The 26,969-nt window shown below is 36.2% G+C and overlaps 1 protein-coding gene across 15 annotated transcripts in view; it reads right to left on the reverse strand.

Moving 5' to 3' along the window:
- Positions 1-26,969, reverse strand: part of si:dkey-21e5.1 (potassium channel subfamily T member 1) — a 116,048-nt gene that overhangs the window by 46,961 nt on the left and 42,118 nt on the right. For 11 of the 15 annotated variants that reach the window (XM_038300354.1, XM_038300289.1, XM_038300322.1 and 8 more), the window contains 3 exons: positions 18,076-18,114; positions 3,726-3,805; positions 1,396-1,501 (listed from right to left, as the gene is read on the reverse strand). In XM_038300354.1, the coding sequence (XP_038156282.1) occupies positions 1,396-1,501; positions 3,726-3,805; positions 18,076-18,114 (225 nt within the window). The remainder of the gene's footprint in view (positions 1-1,395; positions 1,502-3,725; positions 3,806-18,075; positions 18,115-26,969) is intronic. The other 4 variants (XM_038300297.1, XM_038300374.1, XM_038300367.1 and 1 more) reach the window with 1 other exon arrangement.

Genomic DNA, 26,969 nt, shown 5'->3' on the forward strand with positions numbered 1-26,969 from the left:
TTTTCAAAATGTTGTTGTTACATTCTGTTTACAAATGGTATCAAATTACTTTCTTTCCTCATTATTCTATACCTCTACCCCTCATGTCAATGTTAATATATATATATATATATATATATATATATATATATATATATATATATATATATATATATATATATATATATATATATATATATATATATATATATATATAAAGGAAACATTTACCATTGTCAAAGAAATAACTTAAAAGGAAATTCCATGAAAATTACCAAATTAAAGTCAGACACAGAAATAAACTCATGAAAAAGGCCTAGAAAAAAATTATGATATGCATAAAAATGACTAAAATAATGACACAACAGGAACATGTTAAATCCACTAATTAGCATCACAATTGTAAACAATCAGTCAATGGGCCTCTCTATAGAGCTACAGGCAAGACAATTTGCTGTTTGGGGACATAGTATGTGTACGATATTTAACATGGACCAGAAAAAGTGAAGGAAAAAGTTGTTTCAGGAGATTAGAAAGAAAATTATAGACAAGGAAGTTAGTAAAGGCAAAAAGACCATCTCCGACAGCTTCATGTGACTACAGTTGCACATATCATTTAGAAATTCAAGATCCAAGGGACTATAGCCAACCTACAACATGGCTGGAGGAAGAAAACTGATGACAAATAAAAGAGATAGAGATAGTGACAAAATAACTCAGAAAAATGTTTAAAGAGACTGAAGGTAAACTTAAAGCTCAAGGAACATCAGTGTCAGATTGCACCATCGTTGTTGTTTAACCCTGAGTGGACTTAATGAGAGACAACCAAGGAGGATTGATTGTAGAAAACAAGTAATAAAAAAGCCAGACTAAAATTTGCCAATCTACATGTTGACAGGCTACAAAGCTTCTAGGATAATGTCCAATGAACATAGATGTTCACAGACAGAACAATGAAGCATATCATGAAAAATAACAGGTTCCCTACTGTGAAACAGGGAGGCTCTGTTATGTTCTAAGGCTGCTTTATCTGAATCTCTGCAAGGTATAATAAAATCTTAAGACTATAAAGCGATTCTAGAGAGAACTGAAACAAACCAAAAACCAAAACACCTGTTGAGGTGTGCAAGAGTGTCATTGACAGTTACAATAATTGTTTTATTGCAGTGATTGCCCCAAAATGTTGTGCAACAAAATCTTAAATTAAAGATAAAATCATACTTGTCTGGGCTTGGATTTATGTCTTCATTCATTTTCATAAATTTTCATTTATAATTTTATTTTTTAGATATAAGTTATTTCTGTGATCATTGTGGGTTTTTCATTCATTAAATGATTTTATATAATATAAATATCAGGGTATTTTAACTGAGAAAAGCAAACAATGAAGCAGGAACGGCTGATTGTGAACCTTACAATTGATCACTGTTGTATTCCGTGGGGTTATCCAGGCTGACTCTCACAATGTAGAGGACACAGGTGAGAATCTTCAATGCAAAGTTGAACAATCGAATTCTTAGGCCTGTGGAGCAGTAAAAAACATCCATATCAACATCTTGCACTCATTTACATCCAATGTGCTTATAATTTTAACTTATTGGTGATGCCATATGGGTTAGAGTTACTGTAAATAAAAAACATCCATCACATAATTTTGAGATCTTTTGGATTTGTATTCAAAGCTCAGAAATTAACCCTTAATCCCCGATTCATATTGTTAAATAAAAAAATTGGATTTATATATTTTTCACAGGTTGAGTATTTATACTAGAGAGATGTGTTTTAGACAGAAAGAATGTATTGTTTTTATAGCAATGTATGGTATACTATTGTTTTCTTTTGCCCTTACCCCAGGACAACAGGTGCAAATTAGCCTTTGGCTCAAATCTGGTGTGTTTACATGTATATATGTTCATTAACATGCACTGTTCTTTTTAAATAAATAAATGAATGAATCAAATGCAGATTACCTTGAAAAAAATGCTTTTTATAGTAACCTTACTAGAGTTTCAAAAAAGTAAAAAAAAAAAAAAACAATCCACTGCCCTTTGTTTACAAGTTTGAAGAGTTTTCGCTTCCCATTCAGGAAGCTTTTTCAATCCAAAATGTCAGAATTAGCATTGAGTTCAAGGCTTTAAAGAGTGGATGAAAACAACACCTTGGATCAAAGCCATTCCGTCCCTTTGGAGAAATGGGGCCTCCTAAGGGGCGGACCTGTTCGTCAGGTTCAATTTGCATGTTTTCTAAGCCAAAACAACAATATTTAGAGTTGAAAAATCTTCCTGCATGGAAAGCGAAATGTCTTCAAACTTAGAAACAAAGTCCAGTTGATTGTTTTTTTAACTATTTGGAATGACTATGACCTAGATTACTGAGAATCTTCACCAACCTTACTAGATGTGTTTGAACTAAATTTCTGAAATAAAATATTTTAGAAATTCTACTCAATTCTTTTTTTCTATATACAGTAAAGACAATTAACAGCAAAAATCACCTAAATGAACTTCAGGCCTGAAAAACAACAACAGCTAAACTATACAGACAGGATTAAAGTCAATAGCAGGCCTTCAAAATTAAACTGGGCTGAAAAGTAGAGAATATAAGAAAGCACCAAGAATTCTGGCCAATCTAGAGAGATTTCTTCAGACAGAGATCCCCCAGTTTGTATGTTTACTCCTTGTCAAATGTCATAAGGAAATATTGTCTGATTAAGAAAAAATATCCAACAAATGAGATACTGGTAACAATAATAATAATAAAAAAAAAGAAAATAGAAACTTTGATAAAACATTGAATATTCTTTTATAGATTGTATAGCTGCTGCTGTAAAAGAAAATAACACGCTACTCAAATCTGGCACTGTTTTTTTAGACAGTTTAATAAAAAAAAAAAAATCTTTTCAAGGAGAAGAATTTTTCATAGGCTTTGCCTGTAGCTTTGATAAGACTGGGCAGACTCTCTCAAATAACTTCCCCTGAGACACAAACTGGAATGATCCAAGGATAACACATAATATTATTCTGTTTGAATAAGCCCAGATAAACAGTCTTATCAACGTAAATAAAATCCCAAACGTTCTAAGGTGCTTAGGGCTAAAACTAGATGCAGATGTGTAGATTATCCATTGGCCAGTGTTAGCTGTATTAACATATTAGAATAAATCTTAGCAACGCTTTCCGAATCTATTCTGACATATGAAGTCAGAATCAATGTTAAAACAGTGTAAGAGTAAAATGCCATCAGCCGGCAGCGACATCCTAAACTGTGATTTTTGTTTTTGTGGTTTACTTTGATGGTTAAAAGAACACATTGGGGGAAAAGCGGCAAAACAAGCAATAAAGATATGGTAATAGCTTCTTCAGCAGGGGCTTCCCATTGTGTGCAGTTTCACAGCTAGACAACACATTGAGTTGTTGGTGTGTGATTGTTGAAACCACAATAACAGAAACATTGCAGCTCTCGTTCCTCTCTGAAAAGCACTGCAGCTCTGCTTCCTGTCAGTAAATAGGACATTGTCTTCTTAATGTCAGGGTAACAACATGCACAGTCAAAAACAAATAAACAAGGTAGCAAAATGTAATACTAAAGCCCTTAGCCAAACAGTAACTTGATCGGCATCACGACTTCAATTTCCTATTGATGCTGTTACTTGTTCATTTAGCTCAGGCCATATCATGCAGTAATGATCATCCCATTTTCATTACATGGTAGGAGAGGAACTGGTGCGTCCTGCTCTCTGTACTTACTTGACCTTTGGTTTTTGATGAAGAAAAGCTTCAGCCTCTCCTTGAATGTGTTTTCATTGACATAGAACTCTACCTGCACCCTGCAGGATGAGAAATAAGGAAATCTCAATTAAATCAAAGTAAATCTGCATTATGGACCTTGAAAAAGTGTTAGAGATGAAACATTTTTATGAAGATCTATTTTTGATCCTGAGAAACTCCCATGTATGCAAGCTGCTCAAATAAAGAGAGTCTTCACCTCAATAGAAGAGAGTATTATTAACATACTGTAAAAATTTGTGTGCAGGGTTTGTGACAGATTAAAATCTGTTGTATTTCGCCAAAACCCAATGGATGTAGGAAATCTCCCAGAAAGCTTTCCACCATTCAGAAATTGAGGAACAGTCCTATAAGTGCAAGAAATATACAAGATAATACAGTATGACATTTGTCCTACTTGTGTCATCTGTCTGTCCTACTTGTGTCCATCCCTCTCAGTAATATGTTCATTCCATTGTATTTAAACCTCTTTAAAGGTAGTGTAGGATTTTAGCGAATTTTTGAAAAGACCCACCCTCTCCACTTTTAAAGAAAATGCATATGCACAACCCTGTACCCACTCCGAAAAGAAGGAACGTCTATTAAACGTGTGAGAGCGTGCACAAGCCCATTTCTCTGCTTAAAATTTGCTGTTTGCATCGCTTATACAAGCTTACTTTCCAAAGAAAGATTTGCAATTTCTCCACTACGTCAGACTCACCACTGGTAAGTGAAAATGGGGATAAGCACGTAAAACAGCCTTATGTAAACATATCACCAGAATGATTGAAAATTAGGAGGACCACTTATTTTGATGATCCACCCGGAAAATGAACATCCTCCACTATACCTTTAAGGTATTTTATAATTTCATAAATAAGATTGAAATGGTATAATCAATTTTTGCTTAAAGTGTGTTAGATGTAGATAGATGTAGATAGTTAGATGTGTTAGATCTAGAATACAAGATACATAAGAGTTTTCTTGCTGTTTGTTCATAATGATATCAAACAGAATAATTATTGACTTATACTCCGTTTTTATTTTTTTTGGTTAGTCGTTTTATATTATGATGAACAAAGTACAAATAAATTAAAGTACAAATAACGTGAACCTCTCTTTCCAGGTTTAGCCTAACTTAAAAGCTCAAACAGAAAAAATAAAATAATGTTTTTTGTGTATAACTGTTCATAATGTTCTATATGTGTTTTAAGTTTTTGAGATTAGTAGAACAGACAGCAATAATAAAATAAGTCCCAATGTGACCCTCTGTTATATGTATAACAATGTGAGCATGCTAGACTTGAATGCATATCTAAAATTAGTTTGCCTTTCCACAGGATGCTAAAGTATTATTATGGAGACATTTTGCAACACAAGAACACTTCAGTAACAGTGTACTTACCTTGATGTAGTATATGACTTGATGCATATTGAGTTTTAAACAAGGTAATGGTTTTAAATTGTTTTACTAAAGCATCAATCCAGCCATTGCAGCTCATGTGTGCTGCGAACAGGGCTTAATTATACCAATCTGCTCTTAATAATTTATGGATGCATTTGTAATCCAACTGTATGACCTGAAACATATTTAGAGTAACTCTACTATTCAGATCTATGCAAATGAGAGCACAGCAGCCTGATACATACTGAGCAATATGCCTCTCCCTGTAATATGAATTAAATACTAAGCCACATAGGGGTTGAAAGGTCCATTCTATGATATATACTTTATGTGCTTAAAAAGGCTGAGGTGTGTGGGATCTTGGCCAACTGATTGCTTTAGGATGACTAGTGACGTGGCTACAGAACCTTGGGTTGGTTGGATAATTGCAGGTAATGAGGCTGTACTATTGTTCGTTTCCTGAAGGCAATGAGATTGTTGTCACTAATAAACATCTACATTGTATGATAAGATGTATCCAAAGTACAAAAACTGTAGTGGGGTTAAGAAAAAAACCCAAACAGCCAATTACTACAGAAGGTGGCTTAAAAAAAATTGTAAATAGAAAATAGTTGTACAAGACATGATGCCTCTTCCAGCTTTATTGGCCTATAGAGCTGGCAGTGGGGCATGTTCATCTCTGGGTTATGATCTGTTAGGAATCGAATAGAGATGCATTGAAAAACTAAAAAAAAAAAAACATATCGAAAATGTTCTAATTAATGTCCCTATACATTTGGTAAATGCAAAAAAAGTATGCTATAAAATGTATACAATGCAAGATAAATAATGCTTCTGTCACCAAAGAAGAAGGAAAAGAATCAGTGAAAACAACAAAGGGATGTTTTGTAGAAGAACAACTCTGACAAACTTAAAATTAAATACCTAAATAACTAAATGCAAAATAAAAAAAAATGGGATGTAGTTAAATGCTCAGAAAATAGAGCTAATAAATAGATATAAGCAATAATTCAATTATACAATGTATAAATGTTTTTATTTGACGTTCCTGTATTTATGTTTATAATTAAACCGGTTTTATAATCATTCTAATCTTAAAATGTATTTTTAGTTACTAAGTTTTCAAATCTTTTTGCTTCTCTGTACACTTTAACTTTTTTTTGTCTGTTTCCTTTTTTTTTACTTCAGGTTTTTCTGACAGCCTTTTTTATTTCTGCCTGCCCCTTTTAGATTTCCATATCCATTAATACCTTATTATGCAAATGAGGGTAGATGCCCTGAAAAGGGCATTGGATGGTTAGGCTGTATCCTAGCCGGTCGGTCACAGTCACAACAAAGACACCTTCCTACCATGAGGTCATCATAGAGCGGAGATAAAGCAATTAGAAGCTTTACCTGAAAACAGTGTTGTAATTCCTAGTTTTAAGTGAAGTGCTGTCATGACACCAGGACAGAAGATGTGTTTTAGTTAGCTTCACACATAGATCTAGATGTACATTTGGATGTTATCCCCAATTGTTCATGAAAGAAACTGAAGACACTGTATCGGAAGAGTGAATTGGACCAGAGGAGCAAATTCAGTCTACCATAACCTTTCCAATATACTTAATATGGAAATAAGGATGTTTAACTTTAGCAAAAAAGTTCAGATGTCCCTACCAAGTTTTGATATTGGAAATCGATCCAACATCAGCCACAAAACTAATGGCCTCTATAGGGCTACTGAGCCTTGCTTCTGTCAGTGAGCCCCACAGCAGCTGTGGCTATGATGCAGCTCACCACCATCAGCGTGTGACTGTGTGTGTTTAAATGAGTAAATGTAGTGTTGCTTTGGTGTCCCTGTAGTAGCAGTTTTATTGTCTTATATCAGAAATCAGAATCAGAATATATCCTACAACATGGACCTATACTTACTTAGCAACAAAACAGTACATCTTGAAGTTCAAGTATGAGTCTTAGCAATAATAAAGTCTCTAATGCTGGCTGGCTTGCCAAACAAGGAAGCAGTTGTACTGCGTTATGTAGTCCTGTTTCTGACCTTATGCTCACTTAGCAACACAGAGATTGCAACATATAAACAGGGAGTCTGCAAGCTGGGAGTCACGTACGAATCTTGGCAAAAACAGGGTTCTTACTGGCTGACTCGCACGCAATCCGGTCACAAGCCAAGAACTTCCAGGAAATGTTATCAGAGCGTCCAGTCGTGCACGGGCATCCACACAGTGCGTTGTGGAGCCTATAAAAGGCCGCCCACAATGGATTGAAGGTGGGGGAAAAACTACAGATGTGAGGACATAGCGCTGAATGTATGAAGTGTTTAAGACAGCTGTATGAATTAGGTTTTGTAAATAAATGTTTCCCCCCTCCGGAGACAATGGAGTGAATCGTCAGCTTTCTTTCTATCATAAGAGAATTCTACCAATGAGCTTCCACATCCCATGACCTGAAAGGGCACTATAAATATATAGACCATTTACCATCACTGGAGGACATTAAAGCAGCACTAAGTAATACTTTAGTATTGTGATGACGCTGACACAGTCCCTCGAAACTGGGTTTTTAGTCTAAAATTGACCTGTTCTATTCGGAGGCTCTAGCTACCGCCGCTCACAGATCTAAACAACATGTTTTCCTTCAACTTCCTCTAACTCCCATAATCCCCAACTCCAGTTCCTGTTGCCTGCTGGTCTCCCACCCACATCTGCAGAGGAAAAACAGAACTAGGGTACCTAACTAATATGGGTAAAAACAAGAACATGGATAAAACCACATGAAACCCAACAGATTAAAACAAAGGGTCAGTATAGTATATTGGCTCCTAAGCCTCCTTAATGCTAATCTAAGTATCACTGAGAAGATCTAGAGGTTCTTGTCAAATCAGCAGCTCTGTGGTCATTTAGCTATCTGATAAAAATACTATGTTTTTCATTTCATTTCATTTCAAAAAGTTTATTTCAAACCTGCACACATTTTACAATACATATAATGACAAACAATACATATGCATGGCTTGAAAAGGTGATGGAAGAAGGAAAAGCTTATACATGTCCAATCCCCTCCCGCTCATCCCAGGGACATCAAATTATTTTAAATTGGAGGATTGTAGATAAGATATGTGCTTTATTTGTTGCAAATATCCACCAGTTCTCTGCTGCAGTGGAGCACTAAAAGATTTCATATAATATATTTGACAACCACATGCTGAGTAGCCTACTCTGGCCTTGCACTATTTCTTCCATAGTTAGGCTTTTAGGAACCAGTGATGTCCGGAACTTCGCCCTTTAAGCCTGCTGGTGGGTTAAAGGCTGATTAGTAGTCTGTGCAGGATCAATCCAGACCACAGACACAAAGTATCTGGTCACAACTTCAGAGTCAGTCTTTGGCATACATCTTTACACACTTAGATGCAACCTGTGCAACTGAGTAACATGGAGCAGAAATTATCTCTGGTCAGGAAGGAGGCTGAGATCATAAATCTTCTGATGTACGGTAAATACTGAAGACAAAGGTTACCAGCAGTAACTACAGAGGAGCAAGATAATAGAAAGATAGGGATGTTTTGAGCATCTAGTGAAACACATTACATTGCATTTATATTACTTTATTTATATGACGTTATTAGCTTGACACCTATGATTTCAAATACAGTATGCTCTAGCTGCTAATACAGCAGAATAGTTCAAGCAACATCTATGAATCAAGTTGGGTTCTTACAAAGAGTTTTTTTTAGGAGATTTTTAAGGTGTATTTAAATGGTGACCATTTTACAAAAGAACTGGTGAATCTGAGCACATTTTGAAGGACTGTAATAACATCTGTTATGTTTATTCAGGTTTACATGAGCTGGAGCTGTTATAAATTTAGAGATTTAGAATTAAGCAAAACATTTAATATGGTAATTTGGGTTGCTTTTTCTTTTTCAAAAAAAAAAAAAAAAAACATGGTTCTTTTATCAACACCAGACCTCTCATTATTCACAACTGCAAAATCCTGCATTAATACAATTTTAGATTTAAGGGGGCAGAACTAAAAGGAAATGCGTTGAACCTGTATAGACCCCAGCGTGGGTGGATTTGTTCACATAACAGGCACTCAAACACAGACAATGACAAAAAGCCCTCCTAGGCACTGCGCCTTTTATTTTGTTTACAAGTACTGCTCTTCTAACTCAGGCATCAAATATCATCAGATGACTGCCTGTGGCTAACGAATCACACAAACACAATTTAAGTACTCACAGTCTTTTCTGAAGTAGATCTAAAATCTGAAAACCATCACTTTCCATGAGGGGACACGAGCCAGGTTGTCAAATATAAACAGAAGCTAGGTACACAATTAAGAAGTAGGACAGCATCTGCAGCACACTTAGGAAACACCTCCTTTGCTTCTCTACTGTAAATTAAAACACAGCCTAGAATGGTCAAGGGTGTTCACACAGAGCTGTAATATATGCATCACAAGACCTTGTGCCACTGTTTTACAAGTCTCTGTGGCATGTGGAGCTTAAAATGAATTAGCAGGCCATCAACACGACTGATTAAAAAAGTTAAGAATAGCTGTATGCAGATTGAGGCAAATTCTTATGTTCAACAAATACTGTACACAGATCTCAGAGAATACAAGTCTCACAACAATGTTCTCTCCCAAAAATATTGCAATTCCACAGCAGGAGCTTATTAATGCAATATAATTTCTGCTGAACCATTTGCTATTCGTCTTTTAAAGGTAAAACAGACCAATAGGTCCCTGAGTAAAAGCTGAGGCAAACTTTAAACTAGGAATTCTGCAGCCTCTGTTCAACACATTTTACTTTGTCCATTCACAAAACAAACATTTAAACATTGTCAAAGTTCGCCTTGCAAAATTACCAAAAACTGACATAACTGAGATGTTGTACAGGAGGTATAAATTAGGTTACAACAACCTCAGCCCTATGGCATGATAACGTGTATGGGAGAATTATCCTGCCATAATGCAAGAGCACATAATTTCAATTTGAGAAAAGAATTTCATCTTCTTGCACTCAAAACTTATTATGCTCACACTCAAAACATGCACTCTCTCTCAAATATTTTCTCTTCTTTCTCAAATCTTTGTTTCTTCTCTCAGATTTAATGCTTCTTGCACAGATATTTTCTCCTCTCGCTTGCCTCCTTCTCTTCGCGCACGAATCTCAGATACGCTCGCAAACCCGTAGGCTCTGCTTGCGGATTTTTTCTGCTCTCTCTCGGATTGCACTTGGATCGTCGCCTAGCAACCATTCCAGCCAATAGAACGACAGCCTGGGAAAGGGTGCGCTTGTTTAACCCTACTGAGTGTGCCTGTGCTACTACGCCACTTATAAGAGCGTCAGCTGAAACTGCTATTTACAGTAGTTTTGTGGCTCGATTCAGCAAAGTTCAGTACTTATGGATAACCCAAAAAATTCAGAATTAAGTAATTTTAAACAATTAGTGGTTTGTTCTGTACAAAAGCAAAGAACCGACATATTAAATTATTATCTTGAAATACTTTGTTAGTATTGATTTCAAAATGTAGGGGAAAAAATACATTTTTTACAAAATGTTAAAATGTTGGATAGTTATTTCCAATTATTATTATGGTGTTATGTGTCCAGTCAGCTTTCTTATTGACGTGAACACCCAAGTATTTGAAACTCTCCACAGTTTCTATGTCCTGCCCCTGAATGTTCACACGGGGGTCGTCTCCTGAAGTCGATCACCATCGCCTTGGTCTAACTGGTGTTTAAACACAGGTGTTTTTTCTCACAACAGTCCACAAAGTCCATGATGACTGACCGGTACTCCAGCTCATTCCCCTCAGACACACAGCCCAAAAGGTGAAGGTGTAGGGTGAAGAGCAATGGAGACAGTACGGTGGCCTGGAGGCCCCAGTGCTGCAGACTGCCACCTCTGACTGATAGCCTTGCAGCCACAGGGCTGTCAGTCAGAGAAAATCCTGACTTTGATTTTCTTATAGAAGTCAGGAGAAAAAGATTTCTCTTCCAGGGTCAAGTCATCCACGCCTCCGAAAATTAACCATCTTACTCTTAACTAAATATAAAATTTGAGGTCTGATTAAACATGATAATACAATTTAAATAAATAAATACAAATTTTAATATCATAATACAGTCCTTATTATTTATTAACCTGATGATATAGCCAACAAACCGCATAGTTAGTCCAATGAAAAGCTCCTTTGAGGTGAAAACAGCGGTGGCTTTCAGAAGACATAAGTCTCCTTTCCCTGTAATGTCCTACTTGAGCTGCGATTGGACTACTCTTTCGGACCAATTGTCCACTCATCCAACATTTTAAAACATTCATAACTCACTGACTGGTTAAAACGTAAAGATTTGCCATTATACTATCAAAGTATTTCAAGATAATAATTTAATATGTCGGTTCTTTGCTTTTGTACAGAACAAACCACTAATTGTTTAAAATTACTTAAATCTGAAGTTTTTGGGTTATCCATAAGTACTGAACTTTGCTGAATCGAGCCACAAAACTACTGTAAATAGCAGTTTCAGCTGACGCTCTTATAAGTGGCGTAGTAGCACAGGCACACTCAGTAGGATTAAACAAGCGCACCCTTTCCCAGGCTGTCGTTCTATTGGCTGGAATGGTTGCTAGGCGATGATCCAAGTGCAATCCGAGAGAGAGCAGAAAAAATCCGCAAGCAGAGCTTACGGGTTTGCGAGTGTATCTGAGATTCGTTGAGGCGTATATCTAATTTGTTATTCATCTGCTTAGAAAGTGCTGCATATTCTAAATGTTATTTTAATATATATGAAAAGTCTTTTAGAAAGTACCTTAAAAACATTATAAAACAATTATAAGAACCTTGGCAATTCTAAAAGGCATTACATAAAAGCAAATTAATGGAAATGGAACTGCAAAAATATAATGACATTTTTGACCCAACTAAAGGTTTAAAGAAAGCAACTAATGGGATAGAGCCTGTAAAACAAAAACCAGAACACATTATATAATATTTGCTTCGGGTTGGTTCTCTGTCACAAAACAACAGTCTGTAAATAGAAGTCCAGCAATGCACCAGCATCACTGAAAATTCTCTGACCTGAATGCTACAAGGATCCAAAAATATCATGCTTCAATGGGAAATCTGGAAAAAGTGACATCTTTGTTACAGTATGAGGTGTTTTCATCTCTTTGAGGAGCAGCGAAACATTTTAACAAAGAGCTGAAGAATAAAGCTTAACAGTAATTTTGTGCAGAAATAGTTGAAAGGCCTCAGGAGAAAGCTGGACTAAAAGGACCTTGAAAAATGAATATTAAATTCATAATCCTCATGATTCAGTAAAAACCAGTCAATTAGTCATACCAGACAAGTTTGCAGGTGCAGGCTATGCAAAGTGGCCACAGAAACAATCCAGCATCTAACAGCAGGATGGAAGATACTGGCGGGAAAGGAAAACATGAAACGTGATAACGATGATTGGTACAGTGTACAGAGATATCTGTGGAGAATACAAACTGGAGACCCCCAGGTCAAAATGGAAGAAAACTCTCAAGGTAGTAAAGAATAACAGAGCTAAGATCCAGTGGTACTTCCAGATACAGAAAGCCAAAATGGTTTAGGCCAACCAACCTGACATTGTGATCATTGATAAGCAGCAGGGAACAGCTGTAGTGATCGATGTGGCCATCCCCAATAAATAAAGGATCACTATAAAATAACATGAGAAACTGGAGAAATACCAAGGGCTCAGAGAAGAACTAGAAAGAGCCAGGAAGGTGAGGGTAATTGTAGTGCCCATCGTCATCAGAGCACTTGGGCCAAAAAATCTCAGTCCAGCACAATTCTAGAACAAGGGGTGGATGAGAAAGTTTAAACTGTGTATATATATATATATATACACTACCCACTTCTTCAGGTATGTATTGATTTTATATATAGAGGAAAGTCAGTGTTTATGTCATTGCTATTTCCAAAAGGTCCTATAAGGTGAGTACAACTCAAAAGTGCTGCTTTAATATCAATATAACGTTATGTGACAGTGGCTCAAAAGGTTGTCCTATATATGTCCGGGATGTGGGTTGTGTTTGCAAAACTATAAACTTACCTTTTCAGAAGAGAAGCGGGAGACTCTGAATGGCTTTTGAGTCACTCTGCTTCCCTTAATGTTGGCACCGAAACTTAAAAGCTTGACCGACATTCACCCTTAATACTTCTTATTTTGTTTCTTTTTGGGCTGAATCGGAGATATGTAAAGCCGACAAGAAGAAACCATTTCTATCTATCGTGAGCTATCATGAAGATATAACAATCTGGAGATGCCTGAGCTCCACGTCATGTGACTTCAAACTTGTAATAATTAATACAAATGACATAGGATCCTTTTGTCTACCTTGGCACTGTAACCAGAGCTAAATATTCATATATTTTCACTGGTCCAAATTTATTGTTTTTCATTCAAATTGATGCTTTTAATTTGCAACACTCTAGACATTCTGCAATGTATTGTCTATGAAAAAATTTATTATTTTGATCAAAAAGTTGTAGGTATGACCTTTTGGATGGCACCAATTGGCCACAGAACTGAGGAGTTTGAATTGTCACGGAGGTCATACAGCTTTTATGGCAGTGTAATCTGGTGTGAAGTAGAGTTTATAAAAGATGAAACACTTTAGAAATCGTTCTCAAACCCTTTTGACAATCAAAGTAAAGGAAAATGACAATTAATTTGGTTGATTAGAATAAACAAAGCCTACCCCTGATCGAAAAGGACAGTTTAAAAACCTTTTCCACCATCGCAGGGAATGCATCAAGGTTATGTAAGGTATTACAGTACGTAACAAATGATAAACAACCACATCAACAAAATAATTACCAGGTGCTTAATCCCTGTTCCTTTGACCATCATTCTATGATATGATGCTTTAACTGAAACGGCTCCTGCTTTGCAATAAAGGAGCTACTTTGTGGTGCAGAGGTTTCATATCATGTCTTATGTAACAGACCGAAGTTCTATTAGGGAAATTACCACAATAAATAAAACCTTAAGGCATCTGTTATTAATTTTCAAGTTTATCCCTTCTAAAAATAATGTTATTTTCAGCTAAGCCTATATTAGTTACAAGAAAATCAGAAAGTTGTTAAAACACAGCACAGTCTTTGCTGCAGAGATCTAGTGTCCAAAGGTTTCTCATAACCTTAGTGAGCTAATGTTTCATTTCTTATAACACAGAACGTTTCATAATGATTCATTAGGAACACATACCAGCACTGTACACAGCTGTCAAATCACATCAAGCCAAAAGAAGGGCTGAGATAACTGCAGTATATAAGGTAACTTGTCATGACTGGTTGCCAAGATGAGGAAGAAGCTTTTATTTTTAGCCCATCTTTTTTTGAGACTAAGGTGTGAGTTTGTCTAAGGTGATTTGATATGCAACAAGTAAAAAGACATCCAGATAATTTCCTTTGACTTTGTCCTTACAGTCAAACAGCTTCTTCCATATACTCTAGTGAAATAGTCTTTATCATAGCTAAGGGGATGGGAACATTTTTGCAAAGATTAGCTGGATGACTGTAACAAGTATTGATATGTTCCATTGGGTTTTTGGTACCAGCAATTCAATAGGCAGGTTGCTTTGTGGCTTCACAGCTGGTTACAGAGCAGTTGACACACACCAAAGGGTGCAAATCAATGGGAGGGTTGGTGATAAAACTTGTACTAAGAGAGGCGTTTGTATTTATTGCCAAAATAGTGTTGAAATTGTGCTGAGATTTTTTATTTATTTTACCTTTATTTTACCAGGAAGTCCCTTGATATAAAATCTCTTTTTCGAGGGAGACCTGTCACGTGACATATTCGTACACTAGCATAATACAGCAACCAAATACTAGAGGGAAATCCACTGAACGAGAGAATAATCCGCAAAACATGCACCAAATATTCCAACATGGGGTAACTGCTACAGAAACCAAAAATCCACTGGGTATTATCTACAGATCACTTCTTGTATCTGCCATCCAGAGCTTCTGCATGCAAATATAGAGCTACAACTAATTTCAGCAGCAACCAGAAGCCCAATAATGTGGAAACGTATCCAATCTGGTTCAGATTTACAGAAGAAATTTACAGAGATCTCCCTGAAGCTCTGGGTTTACTTAGAAAACAACTGGCTTATTAGACAAAGCTAATTAGAGAAGGTGATTCAATGACAGGTGGTGAAGTATGATTGAACAACATTTGTATCATATAAAATCTTTAAAAATATTCTCAGTGTCTTTTTACTAAAGAAGGAAGTCATAGTCTCTCATTTAGTTAAAATCAACTGAGGTTCAAGAGCAGACCCACACATCTTGCATTCTTTCAACCCCAACCCTCCCCTACGCTGAAATCTGTATCACCTATACCCCTATTCCTCCTCTTAAACCCATCATCCTTAGCCCCCTTCATCTCATCTATCTCCTCCCCACCTCTTTATCCTCTTCTGATTTATGAAGGTTCTGTTTGGGGGCTCCTAAATTAGCACAGGAAATTAATTATTTCTAAAGAAAATTAGCATACATGATGAAATGACATTTTTTATATCGGCAATAAATATTCACACTATCTCAGACTTTTCATTGTAGGTCAAATGACACTTTCCCTAATCATGGGTTTTAGGCATGTAGCAGCATCTATCAACAAATAAGGTCTTACTAACTACAATGCACCTTCTGAATAGGTAAACCTTATATATATATATATATATATATATATATATATATATATATATATATATATATATATATATATATATATATATATATATATATATATATATATATATATATATATATATATATATATAAACACAACAATTTTCCACATATTTTTTCTTAGATTTGTTTTCCAAACTTGTGTCTACATTGTCTGGGATTTTTTTGCTCAAAAGTGGTTTAATACATACGACAAGCAAGCAGGTTCCTATAACATCGATCATGACAGAGAAATTCAAAGGTACATGTTTCAGGGAATGGTTAAAGCTCTGCTAAGGGAAGCTGTAGCTTGTGTTTGCACTCCCACTATCTATCCTTCCGTCTCAGTTCTTAACTTTTTAAGGTTGAACAGAAATACAAACAGCAAAGAGACTAAGATGTGATGGAAAAATAAAACCATTAAAACTGCTCCATTATAGTTGTGGTTTCAAGCAGAGAAAATTATATTGAGCCTTTGCAAAATGGTTCTCTGTGCTATTATTTCCATTACGTCTATATACAGTATCCATATATATACAACACACTGTCGACTTCGGAAAGGATTATGAATGTAAGGGTGGGTTACCTTCCATGGAAAGCCCTTTTCAAATATGGTTAAAAGCAGTAAAATAGTAAAAATGGAATGTTAAGAAGGTCACTGCCTCAGCTATTAGAAGCTGATTGTGACGCTGATTGTTATTAAAGTAGTTATTAATATTTTGGGGAATTAAAAGCAATCTTTCTAATGTCTAAAGGCAGAGTTTTAGAAAAAAGTAAAAGAATCATTTTTGTTGGCTGTATGAGCCAGATTACGCTTATTGTTGATGCATTAGTCCTTCACAAGTAATCTACTGAAAACTCCAGGTAAGTTCAGAAACACAGACTTAACACAGACTAAACCTTCAAATCAACCTTTCAGATTCTCAGTCATTTTAAAACTTGTATTCATTGTGGAAAATTCAGACTAAGGTAAACTGTCTTTCCTCTTGCATTGTAATTAACCTAGTCTTCAAATCTGACAGGTCAAGGTTGGTTCCAAATCTCATCTTTCCTTTCTCCTTAACAGGCTTAAAATTCAAGGTAGCATTTAAGCTTCTAAGAGGCCGTCAATGCATTAGATAACTTCTAGAATTATGTCACCTTAGAAATTAAAAACTCAAACGTGAATTCCCTGGTTGAAGTTTGGTACTATTAGTGTTTAGATTTTTGTTTGTGAGATTTGGTAAAATAATTAATTATGATAGCAGATATATCAGGAGGAACAGGACAAGCAAGTTTAGCTTTTGATTCTATTAATTTTTACCTCTTCTTTTTCTTCTGATAATATCAAGTTGATGGTTAATTTCTTAATTGGTCAAATGGATTATACAACATTTAAACCTCTTCTACCTTATCTATCTTCAAAATCTTTTAAATAAAGTTAAAGTGTTTTTTTTTCTAGTCATGCAATCGCACACAAACTGCACAGTGATGCAGGGTATTCCTCAGTGAACACCGCTTGGATTTGTTAACATGGTTTATAACATGCACAAGCGGAACCATTGTAACATAATTATGAGGCCGATGATGAAACTTACAAACAGGAACCACTACAGCAGCAATAATTCAAGTTCAAGTACACTCTGTATAGTATGCATTGGAAATTACCTAGAGCAATTGTCATATTCAAATATATTTTTACAACATAGCCTAGTGGAACCTTTTAGAGGTGTGCAAATAAAAAATGATAAACTTTATTAATCCATTCATTTTATAACTCCATTAATTTTATCTTGAGAAGCTGTAAAATGAATGCAATAAAAATATAAATCCATCGTTAGGTGTAAATAGAAATAAACTGTCTGTAGGTCTTAGTTTTTCAGTTTAACATAACTGTTCCCATGAATGATATTGGTGAGAAAAGACTGCCGTGCACATTCAGTCAATAATGATAAACACTCAAGCTACCTTTTCACCCCTCATTGTAAAATAATTTCAATTCCATGGACTCCAAAACATTAATAATATGTCAGGTGAAAAGGTAGCAATATATGAGAAATTTCCATCTTTGGTGCAAAATCTGTCACATTTATCAGTAATGCAAAACAAGTCCCATATGGTGGATTTAAAACCCAATGATAACTGTGCGACATATATGTTTTGGTGCAGTCCAGTTGTCACTGCGGACACAATTCATGCCATGCAAGCATGATGCTCCCAAAAACTTACTGGGCATTGGTTGAGTCCATACTGTACTCCTCTTGATACCTAGATGCAGCACATATGGACACAGATAAGCACATGTTAGGTGGAGTTTGAGAAAATAGGCGATGGAAGGAAAGAGTGAAAGAAAACAGGAGAAAACACCACTATGGTTTCACTTTGATTTATTTTGATTTTAGATGGTCTTTAACGTGGTTTGTGAAACAAGGAAAGAACTCAATCGATTAAAATATCAATTAATATGTATTAATATATATTTATGTCTATTCATTTTTTTTGTAACCTACAGATATTGAAAATACATATACAAATACATTTTCTTTGAAAACATGAATATGATAAAACCAATGAAAATACTTAGAAATATCCAGGAAAAAGGTTTTATGGAAATCAGCTGGAACAAGTCCACAAAGACTTAAAAAGTAGGGTTAAGCAACCAATCTTTGATTGTTATAAAAAAAGCCATCTTTTCAGATAAAAGTAAATTTTGGACCTTAGTATGAAATCAAGGCTTTAGGAAGAGGAATAGCGCTTAATAAATTCTAAGAATTTACCTCCATTGGAAAGTTTCACAGTCACTAATGATTTGAAAATCCATGATATTGTGTGGTGTTGGTTCGTTGTGATTTAAAGGTACATACGTAGTCGCAAATTATATGCCTAAAAAAAAAAGACCCAAAACTATATTAAATTGATAAATAAGGCTATAAACACCAATTTTCTGTCCGAATTTATTTAGTCTATTCTGGACCTAAATAGAAATCCAGCAACGGGTGAAATGGGCAGACGTATGCAACTATGCAGCTTATCAAATGTGGCAGTTAATCAAATAAACCAATCTACAGTAGCTTTCCTTTGTTTTCTGAGCTTTCTCTATAGTTATGCTGCTATAGGCTTAGACTTCTGGAGGACATAGGGACCCCTATTTAATAATTTTTGCCTTATTCTATCTCTATTCTCCCACTCTGCAGAATCTGTTAGTTCAATCTCTAATGTTATGCGCTCTCTGTTTTTCTCATAGGAGCTTTGCCTCCTCTGTTCCTGTTTGGCTGTGACATCATCCTGGTGAGAAATATCAGCTGTGCTGCTGCCATCAACACCTTTGTTTATAGATGTTCAAGATCTGCCTGTTTTTCACTGTAGTCCTGTTTCTCTGACTGTGACTGGCTAGATGTGCTCTCTTCATCCTCTGACATGGGAGCTGGCTCAGAGCTCGTCTGCCTGGCTGTGTGTTTCCTGGACGGGGCCGCCATTTACAGTTGCTTTTTGCAATTGAAATATTGAAATGATTGAAATATTATCTACATATATTTGGTAGAAACTGATTTAATCTGAGATGGACCTGAATTACAACATTTTTTAAGGCAACATAACTGCAAGTATTACATTTAACATGTTAGTAAGAAAAATGTTTAAAAGTCACCAAAGGGATAAATAAGTAATGCAAACCGCAGGAGATCAAGAAACACACCCTGCTCATCCCTCTCAAAGCTTTTTTTAATTTAAAAGAATGTGATTAGGCAATAAAAACTGTGCAAGAATGAAGAACCTGTTTAAAAAGTAGAGGTCCTATACATATAATTAATTCCAAAAACAATCCTTTAATAAAGTTTCATGCATAATAACTTAGTGGAACCATCTGTAAATGGCCACCATGGTGTACATCATTGCTTCAGAAGGATTTAATATTTTGCATTTGTTCCAGCACAACATGAGTTAACTACGCCACAAATACATTTTCATAATGTCAAGAGAAAAGAAGTTAGAGGGGTTTATTTAGCAGAAAACTGTGAAAATTAGATATTTTTGTATGTTTTTGGCTTCCACTATATCTGGATTTAATTGGTTGACAATTAAACTGAAACAGAGCAATCTGGAAGCGGTCTCTACGGTTTTTACATAGCAACAACATCATTTACGCTTCTCTGACCTAACTGTCCATTTGTGCTTATTTAACAGCACTTTGATGAGCAATAAAGCTGCTAACAGCTAATGTAGTTTCCAGCCGAATAGAGTATGCACCTTTTAGCTTCGTTGGCTACAGTAGCAGAATATATAATCAACATGCGAAAAAAGTTTATAACTGAATTTACTGAATAAGCCAATACAAAAACATGCTATTCACTGCGGCAAAAACGAGTCTCAATGACTAGAATTAAGACTAAATATTTATTTATAGGTGGTGAAACAGTCCTTACCTCCTTTCAGAAGATCTAAGATCACAAATATGAGCTGCAGAGCAGAAACAGCAAGTGCAGAAGAACCATCCTTTCTAATTCCTATTTAGAGCTGCCTTACAGACTGATGTGGAGAAAGTGGGAGGCCCTATGACATGTAATATTGCAATATCAGTTCAAAGGAAAAATTGATTTGTTGTTTTCAGATTATTTTTATAGCATTAAAAAAGTTTTACAGCTACTACTCCCCAGAGATTGCAGACGAAGCTTAAAATCTTCATTTGAAAAATAGGAATTAAGTTCAATATCTGATCATTCTGATCTTAGTAATTTTTCTGATTAAATGACAGTTTGATGAAATATTTCAGCCATACTGCAGACAAATACTGAGGTTTTAAAATTTATATTTTAAAATAAGTGCACAGTTTTTCCCACAACTTTAAGTCATTTTAATGAGATAAAAAACCTTCAGAGGCATCTCAGCTCCAACACATATGGATTAAACATCTCAGCGTTTCATTAAGCTTTGCAGAGTGTGTTAAAGAACCATTTGTTTAATTACTACAGTATATGATGTGATTGAATCACATCAGGGGCTCTTTGTAAAAGCAGTTGTATAGTTTGACATAAAACCCAGCTTCTCCAACTGTTCCTGAAAAAATTTTTTCAAACATATTATCTAACAGAAATCTATTATATCTTTTCGATATTAAACAGAAAGAAAAAAAGTTGTGAACATTTTTAAAGGAGTTCCACCCAATTTATCTTATTAGACCAACACTGTTTCAAAGGTACAGGGTAGGTTGCAGCTAACAAGGGGGATGATGAGGGAAAATGCAGTGGACCCTCCAACCTTCCCCTGCACCAAGTTGATAGTCTAATTGATTACTCATCAACTGATTAATCTAAAAACAATGGAAAAGATGTTATGACAATTTAATGAGTGCATCTGCAAAAAGTTTTTTTTTTTTTTTTTTCCTGTTAAGTGTTATATGTATACCACAAAACAGGCTTAAATAGGAAGGCGGCCGTAACTTCCCTCAGTTTTGACACCTATCCAGGAGGCTGCCAATTCTCTCAACTCACCCCAGAGACATATATGATATATCATATGCAAAGTAATGTGAGGCAATAAAAATAATTGCTTCTTTTTTTTGCTTTTTAATAAGAGCCATTAGATAGCTAGGATTATCACTCCATTAGAACCTAAAATCGGACCATTAATAGTGAATTATTGAATATTCGATTACTTTACTGGCAGAAAGCCTGCGGTTCATTGAGAGCAATGCCTTTAAACAGTTAAAAAGAGTTTCAGAAAAACATCTAACTATAAATACACTATATTGCCAAAAGTATTTGCTCACCCATCCAAATTATTGGAATCAGGTGTTCCAATCACTTCCATGGCCACAGGTGTATAAATTCAAGCACCTAGGCATGCAGACTGTTTTTACAAACATTTGTGAAAGAATGGGTCGCTCTCAGGAGCTCAGTGAATTCCAGCGTGGAACTGTGATAGGATGCCACCTGTGCAACAAATCCAGTCGTGAAATTTCCTCGCTCCTAAATATTCCACAGTCAACTGTCAGCTGTATTATAAGAAAATGGAAGTGTTTGGGAACGACAGCAACTCAGCCACGAAGTGGTAGGCCACGTAAACTGACGGAGCGGGGTCAGCGGATGCTGACGCGCATAGTGCGAAGAGGTCGCCAACTTTCTGCAGAGTCAATCACTACAGACCTCCAAACTTCATGTGGCCTTCAGATTAGCTCAAGAACAGTGCGCAGAGAGCTTCATGGAATGGGTTTCCATGGTCGAGCAGCTGCATCCAAGCCATACATCACCAAGTGCAATGCAAAGCGTCGGATGCGGTGGTGTAAAGCACGCCGCCACTGGACTCTAGAGCAGTGGAGACGCGTTCTCTGGAGTGACGAATCGCGCTTCTCCATCTGGCAATCTGATGGACGGGTCTGGGTTTGGCGGTTGCCAGGAGAACGGTACTTGTCTGACTGCATTGTGCCAAGTGTAAAGTTTGGTGGAGGGGGGATTATGGTGTGAGGTTGTTTTTCAGGAGCTGGGCTTGGCCCCTTAGTTCCAGTGAAAGGAACTCTGAATGCTTCAGCATACCAAGACATTTTGGACAATTCCATGCTCCCAACTTTGTGGGAACAGTTTGGAGCTGGCCCCTTCCTCTTCCAACATGACTGTGCACCAGTGCACAAAGCAAGGTCCATAAAGACATGGATGACAGAGTCTGGTGTGGATGAACTTGACTGGCCTGCACAGAGTCCTGACCTCAACCCGATAGAACACCTTTGGGATGAATTAGAGCGGAGACTGAGAGCCAGGCCTTCTCGTCCAACATCAGTGTGCGACCTCACAAATGCGCTTCTGGAAGAATGGTCAAAAATTCCCATAAACACACTCCTAAACCTTGTGGACAGCCTTCCCAGAAGAGTTGAAGCTGTTCTAGCTGCAAAGGGTGGACCGACGTCATATTGAACCCTATGGATTAGGAACGGGATGTCACTTAAGCTCATATGTGAGTCAAGGCAGGTGAGCAAATACTTTTGGCAATATAGTGTATATGCCCGAGAACTTTGTTTTCAGAACTCTGACCCGAGAGGCTTTATTCTCAGTTTTTGTTTTAACAGTTATGACAGATGACATGTCATTTACTGCAAGGACTTCATTAAATCTCTTCATTAAGTTTTTTTGTTGTAAAAATCAAATGAATCTAATTCTTCCCTGAAAGCTGAGACTATAAATAAACATGAAGGAAAACAACAGGAGGATCCAAGCTGTCTTTGCTAAAAAAAAAAGAGCAACACTGAACATTGTTATACGAACAGAGAGTAATCAAGGTAACATGGAATTTAGAAAGGACATGAAAAAGCAATTAGTTTCTTTTAAAAACTGTGGACTAGGGCAGCAAAACAACGAATCGATAAAATCGATAAAAATCGACTTTTAAAAGCGTTGGCAACGAATTTAATCATCGATTAGTTGTGTCGCGCGATTAATGCGTCATCCGCCGCCGCCGTCATCCGGGGGAAGAAAAAAAAAATATGGCGGAGCGAGTCAGCGCCGCAGTTGCAGTGTTGCCAACTCAGCGACTTTTCAGACCCCTCCAGCGACTATTTTTCAAAAAAGCGACTAGCGACAAATCTGGCGACTTTTTACGGTTTCACTGGCGGCTTTTGCCTGCCGTGGGGCGCCTCCCCCATCCCAACCCCTTTCTCTCTCTCCCACAGGAATCACTCTCAGCGCGGCAGTCAGAGTCAGAGCAGCAGGATTTTAGTGAGGAGTTTACCCTCAGCGTCCAGACTGCAAATGAAGCGCGCATGCCCCGGGATTGACGGCGCAAATTGATCACAATAATTAAAATAGCCTGCGCTTTGTAAAGTGAAAAAACTCGTAACATGCAACTTTTGTAAAAAACAAATGAACATGGCACGGAAGCACCGCTGTTATGACGCAGCACCTGAAAAGAAAACACGTTGGAGCCTTCAATGGCAGTGAAGAGAGCTGATCAGCAGGATGAGTAACCATGTTTGTTTGGTTTTAAATTGGGGAAACAACGTTAGTTTCTCAGGTAGCTCATCTGATGCTTTCCTTACCTTGTTAGTAGGTTACAGACAGTGATAAGGTTGGCTACTTATTTTACTTTTAATTTCATTTAAATTTGTTTAAGCAGCGTTTATATTTTCTTTATAAATAAATTAACTTGCAAATTATGAGGGCAAGGCTTTTAAAGTTTAAATCTTCTGGCAAAGATAAAGAAAAGAAGATCCTGCAATTTATGGAAGTAAAGCAGAACAAAATCCAGCAAGATCAGTAATATGTCAATTAATTATATGCCACATTCCCATGTTAATATCTCTTTGGAGGATGTGTTTTTTACCACCCCTAGTTCTCTCATTTTTATTCCAAATACAATTTATAATTTGAATCACAGGGCTATTTTTATCTCTATGGTTCAGTATTTTCTCAAGCAGCAACTTTAACTGCTATACTTTCCTGTCTTAAAAGGCAGAACTCTTCTAGTCTAAAAAAAACTCATTTGTTGAAATGGGGGGGCCTATTGTTTGAACCCCTTAGGGGCTTTAAAAAACAAAAATGCCTGTCTTTTTTTGCGCTTTATGAAACAAAGTAGCCTATATTTTGTGGATGTACAGCTACATTTCTCATGTAAGTTTGCATAGTTTTTACACAAACATTTATTTTTCATATTGCACCAGTACAGTTAATGAGCAACCTGTACTTGTGTGCTTGTTTGTTCTGTCTAAAATGTTTATTTTGGAATAAAGAGGTTAATATAAAAAATTTTTTTTGTCCGATTCATCGATTAATCGAAAAAATAATCGGCCGATTCATCGATTTTTAAAATAATCGTTAGTTGCAGCCCTACTGTGGACAAATGATGCAGTGTGGTTGAACTATTCATCAAACTAACACAAAGAAAATATAAATCAGCTGAGATTCATTCAGCAGCACTATTTTCCCTATAAGCTGGAGCATATCATCCCCTTACACCTCAACTACCCAACTGATAGCTCATATAAAAACACATTCTCTTCCAGCTATGCAGGCAAATGAAGAGGAATTACCTGAGGCAGCTTGTACTTTACAATTTCAGAAAAGGGTCTAGTTAATTTTTCCCTCTTAAACACATCTATAAAACTTTCTCATTATAAAGTACTCTGGAGATAAATGCTTTGAAGTTCATGAAGTATAATAATATTTTTTTTTCAAAAGAGAATAAAGGAAGATGGAACTTTAAGCCGACGAGATAAACTAAAGTTATTTTGTGAGGGGCATAATGTTGTTTAGTAGATTGTTTTTTCTATTCTAACCATTTCATTGTTTAAAGTATCAGTACCAAAGAGCAAAATTTATGAGTCAAACACAGGGTAATTTTTTTTTCTGAAAAAAAAAAAAAAAAAATCATTTGCAATTTGTGTGCATGAATGTTAAAAAGATTTAAGTAATTTTAAGGCATATGGAAGAAATGTATCCAGGAACCATATGAGCTTTATTCCTCTGTATCTCATCTTCACAAGTTCTTCATCCAGTTTTTTTGTATGAGCAAAAAACTGATGGTGTGAATTTGCGACACCACCACATGGTTCATGATGGTTAACATCTTAAGTTTGTGCGCCTACTCTAAAATGTAATTCTATTCATCAGTTTTGATCACATTTTGTTTAATAAGTTGTGTATGTTTCAGTGGTTTAGTATTTTTTTTATTCTATCCTCATGAATATTCCTTTAAGCTCATATTACTAACATTCTAATATAACATGTTCTATTGTTTCCTTTCCACCACAGTAGTTGTAATTGTTATTTGACTAATATATCATTCGTTTCTATTTTAAAGCTGTATAATTAAGTCCTGTATGCTGGGATCTGTCTTCAGGTTTCCTGCTTCTCCAGGTCATTTCTCCCTGCAGCGTTTTTTTAAACTTAGGTATTGATCGAGGAATACTCCTCTCTAATTTGCCTACATTTTCAATATCGTTCTGCCTCTAATTGAGAGGACTGCCACCCATGAGTTACTAACTACTGTACAGCTGTGACCTCATAATGAGGAGGGTGGGGTGTAGAGCCCCTGCCCAAAGAGAAAGATGGAATTTGCAAGCACAACAATGCAACACCTAGTTTATGATGAGGACACACACATTTTATGTGTGGTATTTAAGCTTTGTGCATCAACTTATAACTTTCCCTTCACTACATTTCAAAGTCAAATATTGTACATTCTACTCCACTACATTTCGAGGAAGCTACTAGTTAGTTGTTATTTTTGCTCAGCATAGCTTTGTAATAATTAAATATTTTTAAATAAGAAATAGAAAAATAGCTTTCCCTTTTGTGGCATTTTTATTCTTTACAGATGGTGTAGAAATTGTAGCAATTGGTTCTATGCATCAGTACATCAGCTGCTTTCTTAAAGTTACCAAGTTCTTTAAAACTCTTCTAAAAATTATACAGAAAGGTGTCACGGTTTTGGTTATATTGTGCTTTACTTTGCTCTATGTTCCCTAGTTTTATTGGTTTAATTCCTTTTTTGTTGTAATTTCTAGATTTGTTAGTTCTCATGTTTTTCTGTTGTCCTCTGTAGCCCTCTTGTTTGTGTTCCTTTCCCCTTGGCTCCCTCGTTGTCTCCTCTCACACCTGCTCCTTGTCAGCTCGTTAGCCCTCCTTTTGTCTCTGTCAGCTATGTATGCTCTCCCTCTGCTCTAACTTTTTTGTTGGTTCCTTGTTGTTGCTGGTCCTATCATGGCTGTAATCGTCTCCCCTCGTCTCTCCCTGGCTCCTTCTACGTGTTTTCCCTTGATGTCTCCATGGTTCTGGTCTGTTACATTTTAGTTGGATTTTTGGACCGCCTTTGTTAACCATTTTTTCATTAAAACTACCAGTATTCACCTCAGCCTCTCTGCCTCTGCATTTGGGTCCTCCAAACCTCAACCAAGACGTGACAAAGGTACTGATATTAGAAAATTTTATTTGTACTTTTGATTACTGTGGCACTTTTAAATGTATGCACTTTTGAATTCTTTTTTCAAAAGTGGGTACTTCAATACTTGAACTTGGGAAGATTTTAGATGGAGCAACTTTTATTTGTAGTTGATTAAGATTTGACTATGAGTATCAATACATTTACTCAACTACTAATGTTGAATTCTTGGTATCGGCTACTTCTCTAAGTCACAATATTGT

This window comes from Cyprinodon tularosa, unplaced genomic scaffold, assembly GCF_016077235.1.
Source record: "Cyprinodon tularosa strain WSP-4 unplaced genomic scaffold, ASM1607723v1 ctg112, whole genome shotgun sequence".
Taxonomy (NCBI): Eukaryota; Metazoa; Chordata; class Actinopteri; order Cyprinodontiformes; family Cyprinodontidae; genus Cyprinodon; species Cyprinodon tularosa.